Source organism: Mauremys mutica, chromosome 2 (assembly GCF_020497125.1).
Source record: "Mauremys mutica isolate MM-2020 ecotype Southern chromosome 2, ASM2049712v1, whole genome shotgun sequence".
Lineage (NCBI taxonomy): Eukaryota > Metazoa > Chordata > Testudines > Geoemydidae > Mauremys > Mauremys mutica.
Genome location: NC_059073.1, coordinates 257,643,107 through 257,663,498, shown reverse-complemented (window position 1 = coordinate 257,663,498; position 20,392 = coordinate 257,643,107). Strand labels below are relative to the sequence as shown.

At 43.1% G+C, this 20,392-nt stretch overlaps 1 protein-coding gene across 1 annotated transcript in view; it reads right to left on the bottom strand.

Annotated features, from left to right (window-relative positions):
• The window catches only part of MALRD1 (MAM and LDL receptor class A domain containing 1), a 420,915-nt gene that overhangs the window by 83,310 nt on the left and 317,213 nt on the right, over positions 1 to 20,392 (bottom strand). The window contains exons 31-32 of the mRNA XM_045007156.1: positions 10,022 to 10,179; positions 541 to 742 (exon numbers count right to left, since the gene is read on the bottom strand). Coding sequence (XP_044863091.1) covers positions 541 to 742; positions 10,022 to 10,179 — 360 coding nt within the window. The remainder of the gene's footprint in view (positions 1 to 540; positions 743 to 10,021; positions 10,180 to 20,392) is intronic.

Sequence of the window (20,392 nt, the reverse complement as noted above, 5' to 3'; positions counted from 1 at the left end):
ATATCTTTATTCAAATATTCTTCTCTTCCTATACAGGTGGAACACTTTTGATGGCAATGGGAAATCCACACACATAGGGAAAGCCAATGGACTAAAGCAAAATCTGCCATATAGATCAGAAAGGAGAAATTTCCCCTTTGTCTCCTACCACCCAGTTTTCTTCTCCAATGCAGAGACACACTGTCCTGTATTGTGGTCAGACTAAAAGTTTGTTTTCCATTCTACATTTTGATGGATGTTGTAAAATGGGAATAGTACTGTGCTGTTCTTAAAAACCAACCAACCAACCAACCTATTTCCATGAAGTGGAATTTGAGATCTCGCCGTTTTTCTCTATATTCTTCACAGGAATATATTCTTAACAGTGGGTTCTTAGATACCAAGTTTGCAATGACTGGAAAATGCTGACTTTTTAAATGGTGATCTCTTTAAATACTTTTTACTGGTGACTTCAGATATTTTGGTACACATTAGTAGCACAACACAAACTCACCATTGTAAAATGGTAAACCCCTTCATTTCTGATTGCGTTTCACCTACCTGCATCCATACATTCCAGGGTGAAAGAAATATCATCAAGAGCAACTTCTGTGACCTCATTCCCTCCCACTTCAGCTTCAAATGCGACTCTGAAAGGACTGTTGCTAGAGAGAACCACATTTGCATACGTCCACCTGCTTCCTTTATTTCCATTTGAAGACCACATCAGAATATGCATTCCATGTTCTTCAACAGTGTACACCTATTGACAACGAAACCCAGGAAATAAAATGTAATCAGCATGAAACTACAGAGAAGTACAGCTAGTTAGGTCAACCCAACAAAGTCTGAGGGCTCAGCCGACCGGCTATGTAATACGGAGCCTTTCTGCTGTGGTTCATTACCTGGTTGGTGATGACTGAATATTGTGACATGGCCGTGGTGGTCTCAGTCCAATTTTTAGTAAACAAGAGTTCACATAACAGAAAATGCTGCCAGAAGTTATTAATTGGGAAACCCTGCTGCCAGCCTTGGCCAGCATAGAAGCAGATCCAAAATCTATTTATGTCAAAGGAAATACTTAGCACAGAGGTTGAATTAACCTCTCAATCCCTCAAGGTGGTCCCTCCCTGTCTGAACTGAGGTGTGAGAGTATGTGAAGCTTTCAGATGTATAAATAGAGGACTTCAGCACCTAGTGGTTTCAATCTGGCATCTGTTACAAACACTTAAAAAAATTGCCCTCAGTGATGCAATTTACACTGCACTCAGTGATGGCAAATTGACTCGTATAAACTTAGTGATAAATGTCAGCATAAAACAAAATCAAATATTAAAACAAACAACATGGAATGAATTTGCAGCAAAACAAAGCTATTGAACCAGTGTCACTCAAAAACAACAGAAAGGCCCAATAATCTTGATATACTGTGATTTTTTAAAAGCAATTTTACTCCATCAGCTGACCAGCAGGAGACACTGAAGCATTATATTTTTGGCATCTCAGATTGCCAGAAATTGTGAGTGTCACCTTTGGGCCTGATATCCTCCACTCTGGAGCTCATTTCCCAACCTAGGGTCCCTGATATAGCAATGAAATATAAAGAAAAGGAAAAGAATGAGAGCCAAGAAAATGCTGGGCTTAAATCCAGGTTGATTAATTGCATAACCTTCAATAAGTCATTTGACCTTCATGTCCCGCAACCAATTCAGTTGGATAATTGAGTTAAAAACCAACCAGGACCTTAAACCAGATACTTTCTTTGAGCTTTACTGCATAAGAATATTGAGACAAAATGTTATCAAAGTAGATATCTAGTGAAACAGAGTCAGTCTCTGCTTCCAGCAGCTCTCTGCGGGTATCTACCTTTCAGTCATCTTTAGATCGGTGAAAAACTGGCTGAGGAAAGGAAGTAAATATCCATGTCAAGGGCATGCTTCACTGTCTAAATGAGATTGAAATGGGCAGAACCAGTGGAATAACTCCCACCTGCTTGGAAGCCTCTACATAGACAAAGGAGTTGTTCCTCCCCTTTGTCTTAAAGCTTTCCTCTGAGGGCAATTTAAGAATAGAAATGATAATCAATAGGGTGAAAAATGATGTGGTGTTATTCCCTGAGGAACAGACTTCATACTCATAGATTTAGCAATTGTTTCACTAGATAGTATGCCACCTCCACTGTCATGACAAAGTACATGTCAATGAATATATTTAATTTCTAGCAATGGACTGATTTGACTAGAAAAAAAGGGACACCAAACATAACTGAAGTGCATGTGTGTATTATTTATTATATAAAAACACACACACACCCCTTCATGAATAGATGAGGGAAACTAAATATAAAAAGGCTCCTATGACAAAGAATTCTTCTGAAGGGGGAAAAAAAAAGGCCCATTTGGTAGCGAGGGATGACCAGAAGGCAGAAAATTTGTTGGTTGTTTCCCATAGCATTTCTGGGATTTAGTCATTTATCTTTTTTCCAGGATTGTACTTTCTAATTGTCAGACTAAGCATATTTCTACATCTAGGGCTGAAGGGAATTTTTAATGATCAGAGACTTTTATACTTTCAGTTTCTTTATGTTTTTTGTTTGTAACCTCTTTCTTCTTCCAGGTGCCTCTGCCTAAATTTCTGTTTGTTGACAGGCAGGATATGTACTAACTTTCAGAACAACAGTGCAAATTCTGCGCCTTGGCTGATATAATCATAGAAATATAAGGCTGGAAGGGGCCTCCAGAGGTCATCTAGTCCAACCCCTGGTGCTGAGGCATGAACAAGTATAATCTAGACCATCCCTGACAGGTGTTGGTCTAGCCTGTTTTTAAAAACTTTCAATGATGGGGATTCCACAACCTCCCTTGGAAGCATATTCCAGAGCTTAACTACCCTTCGAGTTAGAATGCTTTTCGTAACCTAAATCTCCTTTGCTCAAGCCCATTACATCTTGTCCTACCTTTGGCTGACATGGAGAAAAATTGATCATAGTCCTCTTTATAGCAGCCCTTAACATATTTGAAGACTAATCTGGTCCCCCCTCAGTCTTCTTTTCTCAAGACTAAACATGCCAATTTTTTAACCTTTTCTTATAGGTCATGTTTGCTAAACCTTTCTTCATTTTTGTTGCTTTCTTCTGAACTCTCTTCCATTTGTCCACATATTCCCTAAAATCTGGCGTCCAGAATTGGACATAATACTCTAGCTGAGGCCTCACCAGTGCTGAGTCTAACAGGACAATTACTTCCCTTGGTGTACATACAACTCTCCTGTTAATACACCCCAAAATGAAGTTAGCCTTTTTTACAGCTGCATCACATTGTTTATTCCCAATTTTGTAGTTATGCATTTGATTTTTCCTTCCTATAAGAAGTACTTTCCACTTGTCTTTATTGAATTTTATCTTGTTGAATTCAGACCAATTCTCCAATTTGTCAAGGTCATTTTAAATTATAATCCTGTTCTCAGCAAATCACGTATAATTACCCTTTGAGGCTGGTCTTTCAATCAGTTGTGCACCCACCTTTTAGTACGTTCATCTAGACCACATTTTCCACTGCCCTTCTCCAATCTTCTGGGACCTCACACGTCCTCCAAGAGTTCTCAAAGATTATTGCTAATGGTTCTGAGATTGTTTCTGCTAGTTTCTTTGGTACTAGGATGAAATTCAACAAGTCCTCCCAACTTAAATATATCTAACTTATCTAAATATTCTTTAACTTGTTCTTTCCCGATTTTGGTTTGTGTTCCTTCCCCCCCTTGTTGTTAATATTAATTATGTTGAGTATCTGATCACCATTAACTTTTTCAGTGAAGACAAGCAAAATAGCATTAAACATCTAGATGTCATCAATTATTAGCTCTCCTTCCTTGCTAACTAGAAGATCTAAACTTTCTTTCATCTTACTCTTGCTTCCAGTGTATTTAAATAATCTCTTCTTATTGCCTTTTATGTACCTTACTAGGTGTAACGCATTTTGTGAGTTAGCTTTTCTGATTTTGTTCCTATATGCATGTACTATTCTTTTGTATTGCTCCTTAGCAATTTGTCCATGTTTCCACTTTTTGTAGGTTTCTTTAATTACCTGAAAATCAAAAAGGGGTTCCTGGTGGAGCCATATTGGCCTTTTACTATTCTTCACCTAAGTAGCCTAGCCAGCCTCTACCAACTCAGGATCTAGAATCCCAGTCTCTCCCTGAATTTTATCTTCTGCCTTCTGCTGCTTTCAGTTCTGGTGTGGACAAAAGTAATGTACTCTAGGACTCAGAACACAGGCTCTTTTTCCTGAGCTCCGGATTTTAAATTTTAGTGGAGAAATATCAGAGAGGTTTTTTGGTAAAAGCTTCAGATTAGAAAAATCCTGCTTTGATGTACAATAAGTTTCTTATTCTACACATTTCATGTGTGGCTCATGACTGCATTCCTCCAGCTTAAAACTGGTGGAATTCCACTGAAATCAATAGAGCAACACTAATGTAAAGCTGGAGTAACCCAATGGGGAGCCAGATCTGTTTCTTGATGTAGAATTACCTGAATTTCTCTGAGGATGGACAGTATTCTTGGTAAGGCACTAGAATGGGATCTGGGAGATCTCTGTTCAATTCCCTGCTCTGCCACAGTTTCCAGTATGACTTTGGACAAGTCATTTAATCCAGCTGCCTCAGGTCCCCATCTGTAAAATGGTGGTAATAATACTTCCTTTCTCCAATCCTTTGTGTGTGTAGACTGTAACCTCTTTAGGGTAGGGACTGTCTCTTGTGATGCATTTGTATAATGCCCACCACAATGGGTCCCATTCTCACTTGATATCTCTACAAAATGCTATAACATATATATATATGGAAAAGTTTTGATTCTGATTTATTTCAGCAATTACCCAAGAGGTTCAGAAAAATGTAAACCTCAATTAGAACTCTATTTCTTTACCTGCAATGTAGGTGTTATTCTCTCTGGGGTAAGTGGCTCTGTGAGGGTTCACGCCCCTCGTCACAGGGCAACACGGTCTAGTGGCCAGAGCCCCTAGAATTGCCCCTGGTTATGGGGTAACACAGCCTAGTGGCCAGAGTCCATAGAATTGCCCCTGGTTACGGGGTAACATGACCTAGTGGCCAGAGTCCTTAGGATTGCCCCTGGTTATGGAGTAACATGGCCTAGTGGCCAAAGTCTATAGAATTGCCCCTAACAGCGCCATAGGACCTTGCCACAGACTCAGCGGGAGCATCCTACTGAAACACGCTGAGGCTTACTGGAGGCAAGGTACCAGTCCATCACCCCTTCCGGGTTGCTTCCTACCAAGATGAGAGTTGGGGTCTCCTACAAATCTCCAGGTTCTTCGCGGGCCTCCGGGTCCATCACCTCCTTGGGATCCACCCGCAGCCGGGCTTCGTGCTGGCCAGGGGAAGCTTCAGATCCCAGGGAGTTCAAGGGTGGTGGCTGGTTCTCCACAGGAGCTTCCCAGGTAGGTCCTTCCCCTGCAGCTGCCAACCCAGACTGAGCTGAGTTCCCTCCTTTTATACTCCCAGAGCACTTGGAGCATGCCCAGTACGAGCGGGGCGGGACTTCTGCTGCCAGAGCTACTGGTGTTACGCTGCTGGGGCTATGTGGGGCAGGGCTGCCCCGTCACAGGCTCCAATATGCCCATAGCGAGTGAAGAGGATAACTGACAGATTGCAATGCTGCATTCTTTGCCAGAGTCTCCCACCACAATAAGAACCAAATGTGTCTTGATGTTCAAGAGCTAGATGCAGTCTCAGTCTTTATGCTCAGTTTATACAGACAGCACAAGGACGAGGTTTGTATGTGGCCCCTACACAGGGATACACAGAGCGCAACCACAGCTTAAGGCTAATGTTGACAGAGTCATTAGCCTCTGTAGAAGAGGGAAGTGGAGGAGGGGCAGAGCAATACTCCTTCCATTCCATACGAGCTGAGATGGACTCATACATGGAGGAGCACAGATAGTACCCAGTACAGAACAGCCACTTTGACTCTGCTCTGTGATTTTTAGTTCTTCTGCAAGGTGCCTTTGCACCTGCTTCATTTGTATTCTGGTGTGGGAACTGAATTCTTTGGCAAATCCTATTTCTTTGTTTTACAATTTTGACTCAGTTCTAATTCTCTGAAGTGTGCGCTGCATGGTAGTGGTTTGCTAATTCTTTTTTCACCAACTATAAATTTTTGGGAGGGGGCACATACTTTTGAAAGACAAGGGAATATAAATTGCTACTCTTTCTTTAATCACCAGCTGCTGCAGCACACGAGGCTCTTCCATGCCTTCTTGCTGGCTTTTAAATATTTTTTTTAAATAACATATTATTTTACCTGATTGATCTTACCTGACTAATAGTTGTCATGATGGAAGAGTCTGTATTCCATCTGGAAGGTTAATTACATGATTTTCTGTATATCTGAGAACCTGGCAGATCTATAGGTTGCATGGCAAGAAGTGCGCTCTCAGGTAACTATGAACTCGTTTTATAATCTCTGATTATTCCCACCATATACACTGTATTCTCCAGTCATGAAACTAGGAGTACCTGAGTCTTGTGAAAGGCAACCACACATGTTCATTTTATTGTGAGCCACAACCCAGTTTTAATTGAGAAAGATGACCACTAACTTTAATATAGAATGATGATGTCTTTTTTTGTACCACATTCTTGCAAGTTCATGTCTTCAGACTACCCGTGTCTTTTGTTCTACTGTAACTGGTAGTATACCTTTCCTCCTCATGCTGAATCAACATAATTTAAAGCAGTGTCTCCTGCTAGACTGCAAGAAGTGAGACCACTAACAAACTAATACGAGATGTGCCTGTATACAAAATGAACAAGAATGACAGGAACTGAGATAACATTATATTTGGGGTTCACAGTGGAAATCAGATTCAAGTTCTGCCCTTCTGAAGGCCTAGCCTCTTCCTTACTTCCCTGAATGTAATGTAGTCTGGAACATCTGATTTGCCAAACTAAACAGATGAATTAATTAAGCAAAGTTCACTGATTACATTGCCCACCACCCACTATAACATTGAAAATAAATTCTAAAAAGTTGTAATCCAATGTCTTTTTATGTTTTTAAATAATAATAGTAATACAAACCCATTAGTCATTTTTAGTGAATTTACTGCATCCTAGTTCATAGCGACCTCTGTTAATATTAACTGCCTGAACAATCCAGAAAGTTGAAATATTGGAACTATATTGTCAGATGGGGAATTAATTTAGTTTTAACTCTCCGTGGTATGACAATGTGTGGAAGAAAAGCTGAAGAGGAACAATGTTCAATAGTGAAACTGTAATTGCTTCACTCCTCTCCATACAGATAGACTCAAATGGAGCAAAAAGGACTGAAGAAAAAACTTTAAAAGAGAAGCCATCTGTTTTATGAGGGATTGTGCTTAATACTTTGGTTCCTCCAAGCTCTCTCCCGCTCTGCATCAATGTGGGTGAATAGCTATCCAAATCTACAAATAAATGCATTGTTTTTATTTGTACAGTAATGTAATTTAACTGAATTGACCTAAAACTACTCCTGTGAGCAGAGAAATTGCCATCCTAGCTTAGATCAGTGGTCTGTCTAGTCCAGAATTATTTCTCCCTCAATGTCTACTACCACATACTTAAGAGGAAGATGAAAGAAACCCCATACTGGAAAATTATGGAACAACTTGCTTAGTCTGAGGTACCTGTAATCCATCTGAAGGCCTAGGCCACTTCCTTGCTTCCCTGACTGTAATATACTGAACTTCTGGTAGTTGAAGATAGCAGTTGGCTAATACCCTGAAGTGTGAGGGCTCATCTCCCTTATAAATGTTTTACACTATCTAATGCAATTATCTTTATAAAGATATAATTAATCATTTTTAATACTACCTAAGTTCTTCTCCTCAGTGAAATGAAATCTTTTGGCAATAAGTTCCATAACTATGCATTGTGTAAAAATGTGTCAGTTTTCAATTTACCCTTTTCACTTCCATTGAATTTTCTTGTACTGTAAAGGGGTAAACAGGATCACCCAGTGTGCCTTTCTTTACCATTCACTATTTTGTATGCCTCTAACATATCTCCTCTCTAAACCACAGTCCCGGTCTTTTAAATCTGTCTTCTTCTGGAGTATCTCCATGACTTGAGTCACTTTAAACTCCCATCTCTGGGGATCCCATTCCATATCCTGTGAGATAGAGTCATCAGAACTGAGCAGAACATTTCAGGTGGTGGATGTACCATTAACTTTCATAATAGCATTATAATATTCTATCTCATTTTGCAGACATCCTAACATGGCTTGCTTTTTTTTACCTCCACTGCAAACTGAGCAGAGGTTTTCACTGAGCTGTTCACAGTGATTGTTTGATTTTTTTTCCTGAGTGATTTGCCTCTTAAAAAAAAATTGCTTGCTGCTGAATCAGATCACCTATTAGATAGCACGAGGGAAGGACACAACTAAAGATACATTGTCTTCAGTGTGCAACTTTTTCCAAGAGAAAGAAAATATGTGTATAATTTCTGGTGGAGTAGTTCTGTCTGTTATGAATTTTACTGTTATGTGCTCCCACCTGAAAGGTCTAGTCCTGAAGGAGATAAAGCACAGAACCTTACTCCTGTACAGGAGTAAGAGTTCATGTTTATGGATCCCTTTGTGGACTTGTGGCCTAAAAGTTTAACTAATGTAGTTTAATAAATGATCACAGAAATGCAGGTTTTATGTGGCCATCTGCTACCAGACTCATAGGTCATATATTTAGACATACAAATTACTTCTAAGGGCTTGTCTTCAGTACGGGGGTAAGTCGATCTGGTACTCCAGCTACGTGAATGAGGTAGCTGGAGTCGACATAGCTTAGGTCGATTTAACCCAGTGTCTTGACTAGTGCTGCATCAACAGGAGAGGCTCTCCAGTCGAATTGCCTAAGGGTACATCTTCACTACCCGCCATATCGGCAGGTAGCAATCGATTTCTCGGGGATAGATATATCGCGTCTCATCTAGACACGATATATCGATCCCCGAACGCGCTCCTGTTGACTCCGGAACTCCACCAACCCGAACGGCGTTAGCGGAGTCGACATGGGGAGCCGCGGACATCAATCCCGCGCCATGAGGATGGTAGGTAATTCGATATAAGATACTTCAACTTCAGCTACGTTATTCACGTAGCTGAAGTTGCGTATCTTATATCGATTTTCCCCCGTAGTGTAGACCAGCCCTTACTCTTCTTGGGTATCCATTTTAATAACATCCCTTGTTCTTTTTTCTTTTAGCTGAATTAATCTGTATTGAATTTTGTTTTGTGTCACGTGTAGTATGATTGACATAATCTCTATTTTCACATTTCCAGACTGACATAAACACACACACATGAATCTGGCTTGGGTCAGTAAACACATTACTATCTGATACGTTATTTGTTATGTGAAATGAGCTGATGGTCATAAGCCAGTTTATAGACACATCACAACTAGCATTTTTATCAGCAGGCTCAGGAGAGAGGACAAAAAGACCCACCCCATTACCGTTAGAGGTAGAAGTAGTAGATAGGCTTGAAAAACACTGTTGGGCATTTTCATGGAAGCTTGCACTATCACTCTCCATCTTGTATCTATTCTATGAGTAAATAGTTTACGACCAGAGCTTTTAATCTATTACCCTTCATGAGCATTAAAATTCATATTTTTAAAACAATGTTTTTCTTTTTAACTGTGTATAGCACATTTCAGGATTATTGTGTTATATAAACCGGAAATAACACTTATTTTATATTGAGGATAGAAGCATGCAAAGCAGAAAAGTGTTGCTGTTCAGTAAGATTGGTTGCAATGACTAGATGAGACTCACATATGTACTAATGGGATTTCCAGTGAAATCGGGACTAAAGCAGAGTTGTCAGTATTGATCTTGTCAATACAGAAAGGTTGGGTAAGGAACCATCAACCAAGCAGAGATTAAACAAAGCTAATATAGCGTTTGAGATTTAAACCATTCAAAACACAAGAAACACAAATATTAATATTAGATATTTAAATAGTAGTACTTTTTCTCTTACCTTTAAAGTTCCTGTTTGCCTGGAATCATACAGCCAGAACCAGAACCGGACTCTACACACTCCGAGGCTTGCTGGGAAGAGTTTTGTTGTAATTATCCTTGCTCTATTTCCTTCCTGCTGGGCAGATGAGTTGACATACAAAAAATGCTGTCCATTACCTTAAAATAAATAAAAATGTTCTTTGAATACTACTCATACTTAAGAGCATAAGCCAGGATAGATAAGTTGACAGGTAGTTAGTTAAATAGTGAGCGCAATAATGTATCTTATCAGATCCAAATATATATGTACATATAGGCCAAGGGTCTGATAACGCATGCACATATTATTAACACAGAATTATTTTACAAATTTATTCCCTAAACCCTCCTAAAGCCTCTTTTGCTATTCACCTACCTCCTTGGCCCTAGCTCTGTTGCAAATGAAAGAAATTAGTAGAGGTGGACCTGAACACATTGGGGATGATCAGATCTGAATGCAAATTCATCTCTAAAAGAACCACTGTGTTCTAAAAAAGGTTTGAGATAGTGATTTCTACCTATGAAAGTCATTGTTCTTTTGAAAGGGTTTTGCTAGTTCTAGAATTAACAATAGCTCCCAGTTATGTTACCTGTACATTGTTATTCATGTAAGCAGGAAAACTTGAAGGTTATTGGACTGTCACAAGGTGACTGGCCCCTTTAAATGAAGTATGTCCAACTCCCTTGTGCCAGAACAGGTGCTCTCAGTTTGGCCAATTAAAAGGAGGGGGCAGAACTGGGGGTTATAAAGAGCCAGGGTGTTAGTTGGGGAGCAGGGAGAGCCCTGTGAGGGGCTGCCAGCATCCCCTGTGAGAGGAGGCAGTAGGAAACCGTTGGGAGAAAAGACCTCCAGGAGAAAGCCCTGGGAAGTGGTGCTCAGTTAAAATAGCCTGGAAGAAGTCCTGGCATAGGTCCTGAATCAGGAGGGACTGAGAGGGACAAAGAGGAAAGTCCTCTGGGAGGGCTGAGGTACTGTGTTTGTGTGGTTTTTGCCTGTGTTTGGAACATAAAAGTGCCTGGAAAAAAAACTCTGGGTGTGGCAGTGGGTCCTTCATGGGCTAGAGACAAGCAGCACCTTACATGAACATAATTCACTAAAAGACTTACCAGTAAATCTTTACCACTAAACCAGAGATGTAGCACTGTACATTAACAGCTCTGTAGAATATAAGTAACATGACCCATTGCCTGGTTTTAAATAGGTCTGATTTCTTTTGAATGCACGTACTCTTTTTTCCTTTAGAGTGGCTTTCTCCCTTGGCAAATCACTCTTACTCTCTTTACTGGAAGAGAGTATATTGGTATTGATATATTAGTAATATTTCATCCTAGTATAACCTAATGACAAACATCTCTCGTTTTCATAATGGTTGTATAGGGTCAGCCTTATTGTTGTATACAGCCTTATTCCAAACACTTCACTTCCATACAAACATTCCCTCTAAAATACAGTGGCCACAACAAAAAAGCCAGCATTGCCAGAGCTATCACACAATGGCATCTGATATGCCACAGTAGTCTCGTTTGTCCAGAATAGCATTGCTCTAGCAGTGTGAATGGGCCTTAAAATGGAGGTCAGTTATAGTTACCCTCACTTAGGGCTTCTTTAAAGAGTGATGTAAAGGGCTAGTTAGTGTGATGGAGAACTCAGGCTGCTATCTCTCTAGGCTTGTCTTCATTACCAGGTTGATCAACGCTGCTGCAATCAATGCAGCGGGTGTCGATTTAGCGGGTCTAGTGAAGACCCGCTAAATTGACGGCAGAGCACTCTCCAGTCCAGTACTCCAGCTCCCCAAGAAGAGTAAGGTAAGTTGACTAGAGAACGTCTCTTATCAATGCAGCGCAGTCAAGATACCAGGGTAAGTTGACCTAAGCTACGTCGACTCCAGCTACATTATTCATGCAGCTGGAGTAGCGTAACTTAGGTCAACTTACCCTGGTAGGGAATACAAGCCCTCAGATGTCACTCACTGTGTACTGTTGTCACTTTCCTTCACTTGACTTCTTAATATTGATTGCTGTAAAAAAATTCAGTCAAAAGTCAAAAGGACTATTATAGAAATAGAATTCACTTTTGACTTTGGCACATGACAAGGTTGCTGTGAGCTTCACAGCGGTGTCAACTCCTAAACGACATGGAAATGACTTTGCACCAATCAGTAGCTAAATTTTACATAAACATATTCACAAAATAAGAGTAACACACAATATGTAATTATATAACCTTCCAAGTACATTTGTTTTAAGCAACAAAAACTTTCTGATCAAGCAAGCTCTCTTAAAATCCCATTTTCAAACATTTACAATAGCTCAATTGCTCAGATAAGACAAACTATTTTTGTTCTGGTGGCAGCAGCGAGGAAGGTCAGAGTAATTTTCCTCTGGAGGATAAAATTCAGAATTTTTCAAACAAAGGAGTACACAGAATACTCTTTCTTGTTTAAACACAATCAGCTACAAGCATATTCAGAATCACAATAGTAGCGTGTCCCAGCCCTTAATGGGCTCTTCTAAACCTTTGGTACCTAATTGGCTAACAAGTTGCAAAATCAAATTGATAGGTTCCCTGTGAGTTTGGAGAAACTTCTAGGGTAATTACAAGTAGATTAATATGGTCTAATAAAGACAGGCTTTTAGGAACACAACAATAAGATTTTCCCTGGAAGGAGGACTTCACTGTCCATGGTGGACAGTTTCTCCAGTGATGTCTTGCATCATTTCTGCAGTCAACAGTACACCACCATGCAGTAATACCTATTTCTCAAAGCGCCATTCTCCCTACCTTAAAGGTGAGCTTGGGTCCCATCTGCCTTGTGCTGGCCCCTGCCATGAGGCCTCACATTTGAACTTGCATACTCTTGCTAGTTTGTGATTGAATTTAGGGCCGTCCAAATTCCAGTTTCATATGTTCTGGGATTTGGAGTATTCCAAACTCCATTGTGCACCAGATTGTCCAACAATTCAAGTGTGAGGCATCATGCCAAGGTGAAGCATAGGTGTTATACAGCTGACCTAGAAGATCATGTTTAAGGAAGGTGGAGCTGGGGTTCTGCAAAGAACATGATGATAATAGAGGGTGGAGGAGGAGGCATGGAAGAAATATTGAAAGGAAGAATTAATATTCTGGAGGGGGAGGCAAGACCCATGGAGAAGACCAGTGAATAGTAACATACACCTTTTCTACCCCATCTCAGACAAAACACACACACACACACACACACACTTACTTGCCAAACCTTCCCAGATACCCTAGGGACAAGCAAGCCCAACCAGTCCCCTTCTCTGGAAATCCCAAACCCTTCTGCAGCCTCATGACAACTCTGGTTTAACTCCTCCCTGCTAATTATTACTGTTGTTATGATCATAGTGCCTAGAGGACCCAAATAAAATTGGGGCCCCATTGTGCTAGAGTGATGTACAAATACATATTAAGAAACAGAGCCTGCCCCAAAGAGCTACTGATGAATGCTGCTTTTTCCTGTAATAGGATAACCGGGGTGAGACTAGAGAGCTGTGTTACAGTTTTAACCATTAGAATATACTAAGGTGAATTCATTACTAAAGTATCAGATGATGCCACTCATTGGCTCTGAGGAGTTTGGCTGATGGAACATCTAAATAAAGATCTATTTTGGTGTGATTTTTGAACACAAAACTGTTTCTGGCAATTGATCTGGAAATTTTGTTCATATTATGGTAAATAATAAACCTTTTGAGAAAGTGCAAATGAACACAAAGATATTTGCTCACTACTTCATTATTTCAAGAATCAGGCTCACATGGACTGGGGGCATGACATCAAAGGCTATTTCCCAGTTGAAGTGCATTTATTTTTACCTAAAATTGCACACACACTTAGTTCACTCATTCATAAGATGAAATTGTCTACTGGATACAATCAGGGGCGGCTCTAGTCATTTCGCCGTCCCAAGCACAGTGGCACGCCGCGGGGGGCGCTCTGCCGGTCGCCAGTCCCGCGGCTCTGGTGGACCTCCCGCAGACGTGCCTGTGGAGGGTCCACTGGTCCCGCGGCTCTGGTGGACCTCCCGCAGGCGTGCCTGCGGATGCTCCACAGAAGCCGTGGGACCAGCGGACCCTCCGCAGGCACGCCTGCGGGAGGTCCACCAGAGCTGCCTGCCGCCCTCCCGGCAACCGGCAGAGCGCCCCACGCGGCATGCCGCCCTAAGCACGCACTTGGCGTGCTGGGGCCTGGAGCCGGCCCTGGATACAATATGCCACTCTTACAGACCTGCAAATGATCACTTATTCAGAATGAGACTTATTCAATTTGTACCTCAAACCTATGTAATTTCTGTCTGGAACACCGTGAAAAGGGAGGTTTTGCAAATTGCAATGACTATCAGTGAAATGCTCTCAGTTTCTCTCTCTGTATGTAATATTTTTTTCAGATGATCTGCTCAGGTTGGATTATCAGGGTGTGGGTGTTACACCTCAGTACTTTCAAGAGATGTTAGATTTTAAACATTCTCAAGTGAAAAAGTTATTTCAGTGACATGGATATACTGTATCCTAAATCAAGTGGAATGTTACTATATGTTTGTATCATACCTAACAAAATAGAGACCCAACCTAGTTGGCCCCTTGGTACTATGACAATAAAAATGATTAATATAATAATCATTTTGCTCTGGCATTGGACTAAAGTGTTTGAGGTTGGAGTATTTTTTAATTGGTTATCTGTCTTCTCTGAAGATGTATAAAGCAACACCTAATGGCTATGCTGGTGAAAAATCTGGGGAGGTTAGCTTATGAGAAGAGCAAAGCTAGATGTGTTAAGCAAACTGTTAAATTTGTTTAAATTCCATTTTCTCTTTTAATCGGTCTTGTTTTTATTGAGATTATTGTTGTCTGGATAATTTCAGGCAGATGTCTGCTTGTGGACAAGGACTCCATAATATGCAGAGAGAGGTGCTGGAGGTTAAAGAGTTTCTGGAACCTGCACTCCCCTCTCAGTCTTGGTCCAGGGGCACAACTACCAGACACGTTGTGTTGCCAACAGACTATAGCAAGCAGCCCTAAGAGGAGAATCTGAAAGACCAAGGAGACGACAAGAGCTGGCAGACATGTTGGTCACAGATACAAATGAAGACAATGGATATTACAATATTTTCACCACCTACTAATACTTGTTCTGCATTATTTGTTTTCTCCTTAAATCTTAACATGACAGCCTGTTGCCTTCAGAACACCAGGAATTGTATTCCATGTTAGTATATTTTGTTCTGTGAATATTACCAAGTGTTACTTTGCTATCAGGAGCTGGGATTTTTGTTGGGACATGCTAATACAAAATGCATGTGTTGTGTATTTAAGCTCTTGACCAGCCCCAACATGGAAGGAATAATTTACACTGAGATTTTTTATTGTGGCTGTTGCGTATTTGGTTGTCATGGTTTTTGTTCCTATGGCAACTGAGTTAGATTATTAGGGGATAGCCCAGCCAGCTTCGGCCGGTTGGGTGAGCTCTGTGTCTGTAAATAAAATGGTAGTTTTATTAGCTGTCTGCTGTCTGGCCTCAAGTGATTTCTTCCTAAACCAGCTGCCCCCAAGGATATAACAAGTAGCGACGATGGATGGGATTCCAGTGCTGCTCCAGTAACAGAAGGAAGTAGAAGTCCAGGTAAAGAACAAACAAACAAAAGAAACTGCTTGTTTGCACTGACTGTGAAAGTGAAACTAAAAATCATGGCTACTCTGACCAGGCCACTGGAACCTTTTGATGAGAATATAGAGCAATGACATGTGTATACTGAGCGTTTTGAGCTTTTTGTTATTGCAAATGACATTACAGAAGCGAAGAAGGTGCCAATATTCTTAAGTGTTGTAGGGGCTAAAACCTACTTTCTGCTACGCAGCTTACTACACCCTGTTAAGCCTGAGACTAAATCTTACAGTGACATTGTGGAAATCCTGGGGTCCCATTTTTCCCCAAAACCACTGGTAATTGCTGAAAGATATAGGTTCCACAAAAGAGACCAAAAGGAAGATGAAACAGTTGTACAATTTGTAGCAATTTTAAAAAAGCTAGCAGAACACTGTGAATTTAAAGAGATGTTAAATGATGCCCTGCGTGACAGGTTAGTGCAGGGGTGGGCAAACTACGGCCCGCGGGCCACATCCGGCCCGCGGGACTGTCCTGCCCGGCCCCCGAGCTCCTGACCCAGGAGGCTCACCCTTGGCCCCTCCCTTGCTATCCCCCATCCCCCGCAGCCTCAGCTCGCTCGCTCCGCCGCTGGCGCAATGCTCTGGGCGGCGGGGCTGCGAGCTCCTGGGGCAGCGAGCTGCAGAGCCCGGCCTGACCCAGTCTCTGTGCTGCACGGTGGCGGCGGCTGCGTGGCTGTAGCGCCGCCAGCCAGCGGTGCTCCAGGCAGTGTGGTAAGGGGGCAGGGGACGTTGGATAGAGGGCAGAGGAGTTTGGGGTGGTGGTCAGAGGGCGGGGGTGTGGATAGGGCAGAGGTGGGAAAATTACGGACCGCGAGCCACATCTGGCCTGCGGGGCCATCCTGCCCAGCCCCTGAGCTCCCAGCTGGCCCCGGCCCCTCCCCGGCTGTCCTTCCTCCCCCGCAGCCTCAGCTTGCTGTGCTGGCAGTGCGTCATCCTGGCTGGCTCCGGGGCTGGGCAGCGCGGTGCAGGGGCAGATTTACAAGTGAACACAGGGTGCCCTGGCAAAGGCGCCCCAACAACAGGGGGACCCAGGGCTGCACTGAAATCATATGCAGGCGGGCAGTGCAGATGGCGGGAGCACAGGGAACGCAGGCGGAGGACTCAGGGGGAGCACTGGGAGGCCACGCAGCCGGCCAGAGAGAAGCGGCCCTTTGAAGGGGAAACCGCCGCTTCTCTCTGGCTGTGCGGCTGCCCCTGCTCCTGTTGAGTCCTCCGCCCATGTTTGCGGGGCCACATTCCGAAAGGGGCTGGGGGGGGGGAAGATGGATAAGGGGCAGGGGGTCCTGGAAGGGGGTGGTCAGGGGGTGGGGGGGTGGATGGAGGGGGGTCGGTTGGGGACAAGGAGCAGAGGGGTTGGATGGGTTTGGAGGTTCTTAGGGGGGCAGTCAGGGGGCAGGAAGTGGGAGGGGGTGGATAAGGGGTGGAGGGCAGGCTGTTTGGGAGGGGGCACAGTCTTCCCTACCTGGCCCTCCATACTGTTTTGCAACCCCAATGTGGCCCTTGGGCCAAAAAGTTTGCCCACCCCTGGGTTAGTGTGTGGCCTCTACAGTGAAGCTATATGGAAGTGCCTACTGACAGAGGCTCAGCTTACATTACAGAAGGCTGTTGATATTGCTGTCTCCATGGAACTGGCTACAAGGGAGGCGCAATACATCGGTGCATCCCCTAGGGTGCAAAAAGTGTCACAAGAACTGAACCACAAAACGGTGCAGAGTCAAGAATGTTACTGCTGTGGTAAGCTGGGTCACCAGGCATCAGAATGCTGGTGTAAGGACCTGGTGTGTAGATACTGTGGCAAAAAGGGACATATTGAGTGTGCCTGTAAACTAAAGAAAAAGAGGCCTGTGGTCTGGCCAACAAAAAGAGGAACCCTGCATACCCTAGAGCAGACCCAGGATGATCAAGGTGACACCTCATCGCAAGAGGAAGTGCCACTGCATGTTTTGTCTTTGGCAGTGGGCTCACATGAATACTGGGTAACCCCGTTATTGGATGGCAAACCTATACGCATGGAACTGGACACCGGTGCAGCCGTCTCGCTGGTCTCCGAGACTGTGTATAAAGAAAAGCTACAGCATCTTCTGCTTAAGGCAACAAAAACTGTTCTGAAGACGTATACGGGAGAAGCTATGCCCATGTTGGGCACTATTGATGTTAAGTTGGAGCTCAATGGACAGGCTGCTAAATTGCCACTGTTTGTGGTGAGAGGTAACTACCCAGCCTTAATGGGTAGGTCTTGGCTTGGGAAGATTCAACTGAACTGGGCAGAAGTGCACCGGATGACTAACCCCTATACTAAGGAAACCCCTATACTAAGGAAACATGCTGCTGTTTTTGGAGATGATTTGGGAAGTATGAAGGGAATCACTGTGACATTGAACATTAAACCTGACAGTCCACCAATATATCTGAAAGCCCGAACTGTGCCATATGCCATCATGCCAAAAGTTGAAGCAGACCTGGAGCACCTGGTCACCAATGGAGTCCTAATACCAGTTACCCATAGCTCATAGGCCACTCCTATCGTTCCAATAGTGAAGAAAGATGGCTCTCTCCAGATTTGCGGTGATTTTAACGTCACTGTCAACCCAGTGTTGTGTGCAGAGCAATACCCGCTTCCCCACATCAATGACCTCTTCGCAGGCCTGGCTGGGGGACAAAAGTTCAGTAAGAATGATCTGAATCAAGCATATTTACACATGCACGTCGATGAAAAGTCCCAAGAGCTGTTGACTATTGTGACTCATAAGGGGCTTTATCGATACTGTCGCCTACCCTTCGGAATAACGTCTGCTCCCGCCCTGTTCCAGAGGGCTATGGACCAGATCTTGTGTGGCTTGTCAGGAGTTCAGAGCTATCTGGATGATATCCTGATCACTGGAAGAAATGAAGAGGATCACTTAAAGAATTTAGAGGCTACCCCACAAAGACTGGAAGAGTATGGCCTACGAGTTCGCAAAGACAAGTGTGAATTCTTCAAGCCCTCTGTTGAATATTTGGGACACATCATTGATTCTGCAGGTCTTCATAAGGCCCCTGCAAAAGTTAAAGCTATTGTGGAGGCTCCCCCACCTCGAAATGTAAGCCAGCTGCGCTCGTTTCTAGGACTACTGAACTATTATGGAAAGTTCATCTCACAGTTAGCCACACTGCTAAAACCACTTCATGAGCTCCTTGGGCAGAACAAGGCCTGGAAGTGGACTGAAGCCTGTGATGTTGCATTTAACAAAGCTAAGGATGCATTGCTAAATTCTGAAGTTCTAACGCACTTTGATCCATCCTTACCCCTACAATTGGCCTGCGATGCCTCCCCTTATGGAGTGGGAGCAGTCGTGTCACACATTATGCCTTCGGGAGAAGAGAGACCTATTGCTTTTGCTTCACGCACTCTAAGCAAAGCAGAAACTAACTACGCCCAAATTGAACGTGAGGCATTAGGAATTGTTTTTGGAATTCGGAAGTTTCATCAGTACCTGTTTGGGCGAAAGTTTACTCTTCTCACAGACCATCGACCTCTGACGTCAATTTTTGGACCCTACACAGGCATTCCCCCATTAGCTGCTAGTCATATGCGACGTTGGGCATTGTTACTTTCAGCACACACATATGAAATCAAATATCGGAAATCCACTCTGCACGGCAATGCAGATGGCCTCTCAAGGTTGCCTTTGCCGGTCAAACATCAAGGTAGTGCCCAAAAGGAAATCTTCTACTTTGAACAGGTAGAGAATACACCCATCACTGCTACTCAGATAAAGAAGGCAACTCGCGTTGACCCAGTATTGTCCCAAGTTATGGACCTGGTGATGCATGGAAAATCTCGACAAACCTCTCTGGTCTCACCCAACCTTGTTACCTACATGTCCAGGAGGACGGAGTTATCGGTCCAATCTGGTTGTTTGTTGTGGGGGAGACGTGTCATTATTCCACCACCACTGAGATCACAGATGTTAGAACAGCTACATTCCAGTCACTGTGGAATAGTGCGCATGAAGGAAATTGCACAAAGCTATTTTTGGTGGCCTGGATTGGACAGTGCTATTGAAAAGAAGGCAAAAGCTTGTATGTCATGTCAGGGTGTGAGGAATGCACCCCAGTGGGCACCCCTACAGCCATGGGACTGGCCTGAAAACCAGTGGCAACGTATTCACGTTGACTTCGCTGGCCCCCTTGAAGGAAGCATGTTCTTGGTGGCAGTAGATGCCCATTCTAAATGGCCAGAAGTCTCTATAATGCAGTCCACTACTGCAGAGAGTACTATCCAAAAACTACGAGGACTCTTTAGTCGTTTTGGTCTGCCAGAACAACTTGTGAGCGACAACGGACCACAGTTCGTCTCTCAGGAGTTTCAAAATTTTATGAAGGCAAATGGGATACACCACATCACGTCAGCACCATATCATCCATCCACCAACGGATTAGCTGAAAGATTTGTGCAGACAATGAAACACGCTTTGAAATCAGCAAGGGACAACACTCCATTCAAAAGCGTCTGGATACCTTCTTACTTTCCTACAGAAACACACCTCATGCTACGACCCAGGCATCCCCGGCCTTTCTAATGATGGGACGACAGCTGCGCACTTGCTTTGATCTGCTGAAACCTTCTGAACCCCGACAAATTGTGCAACATCAGCAGCAATATCAAGTCATCAGATAGGCACCC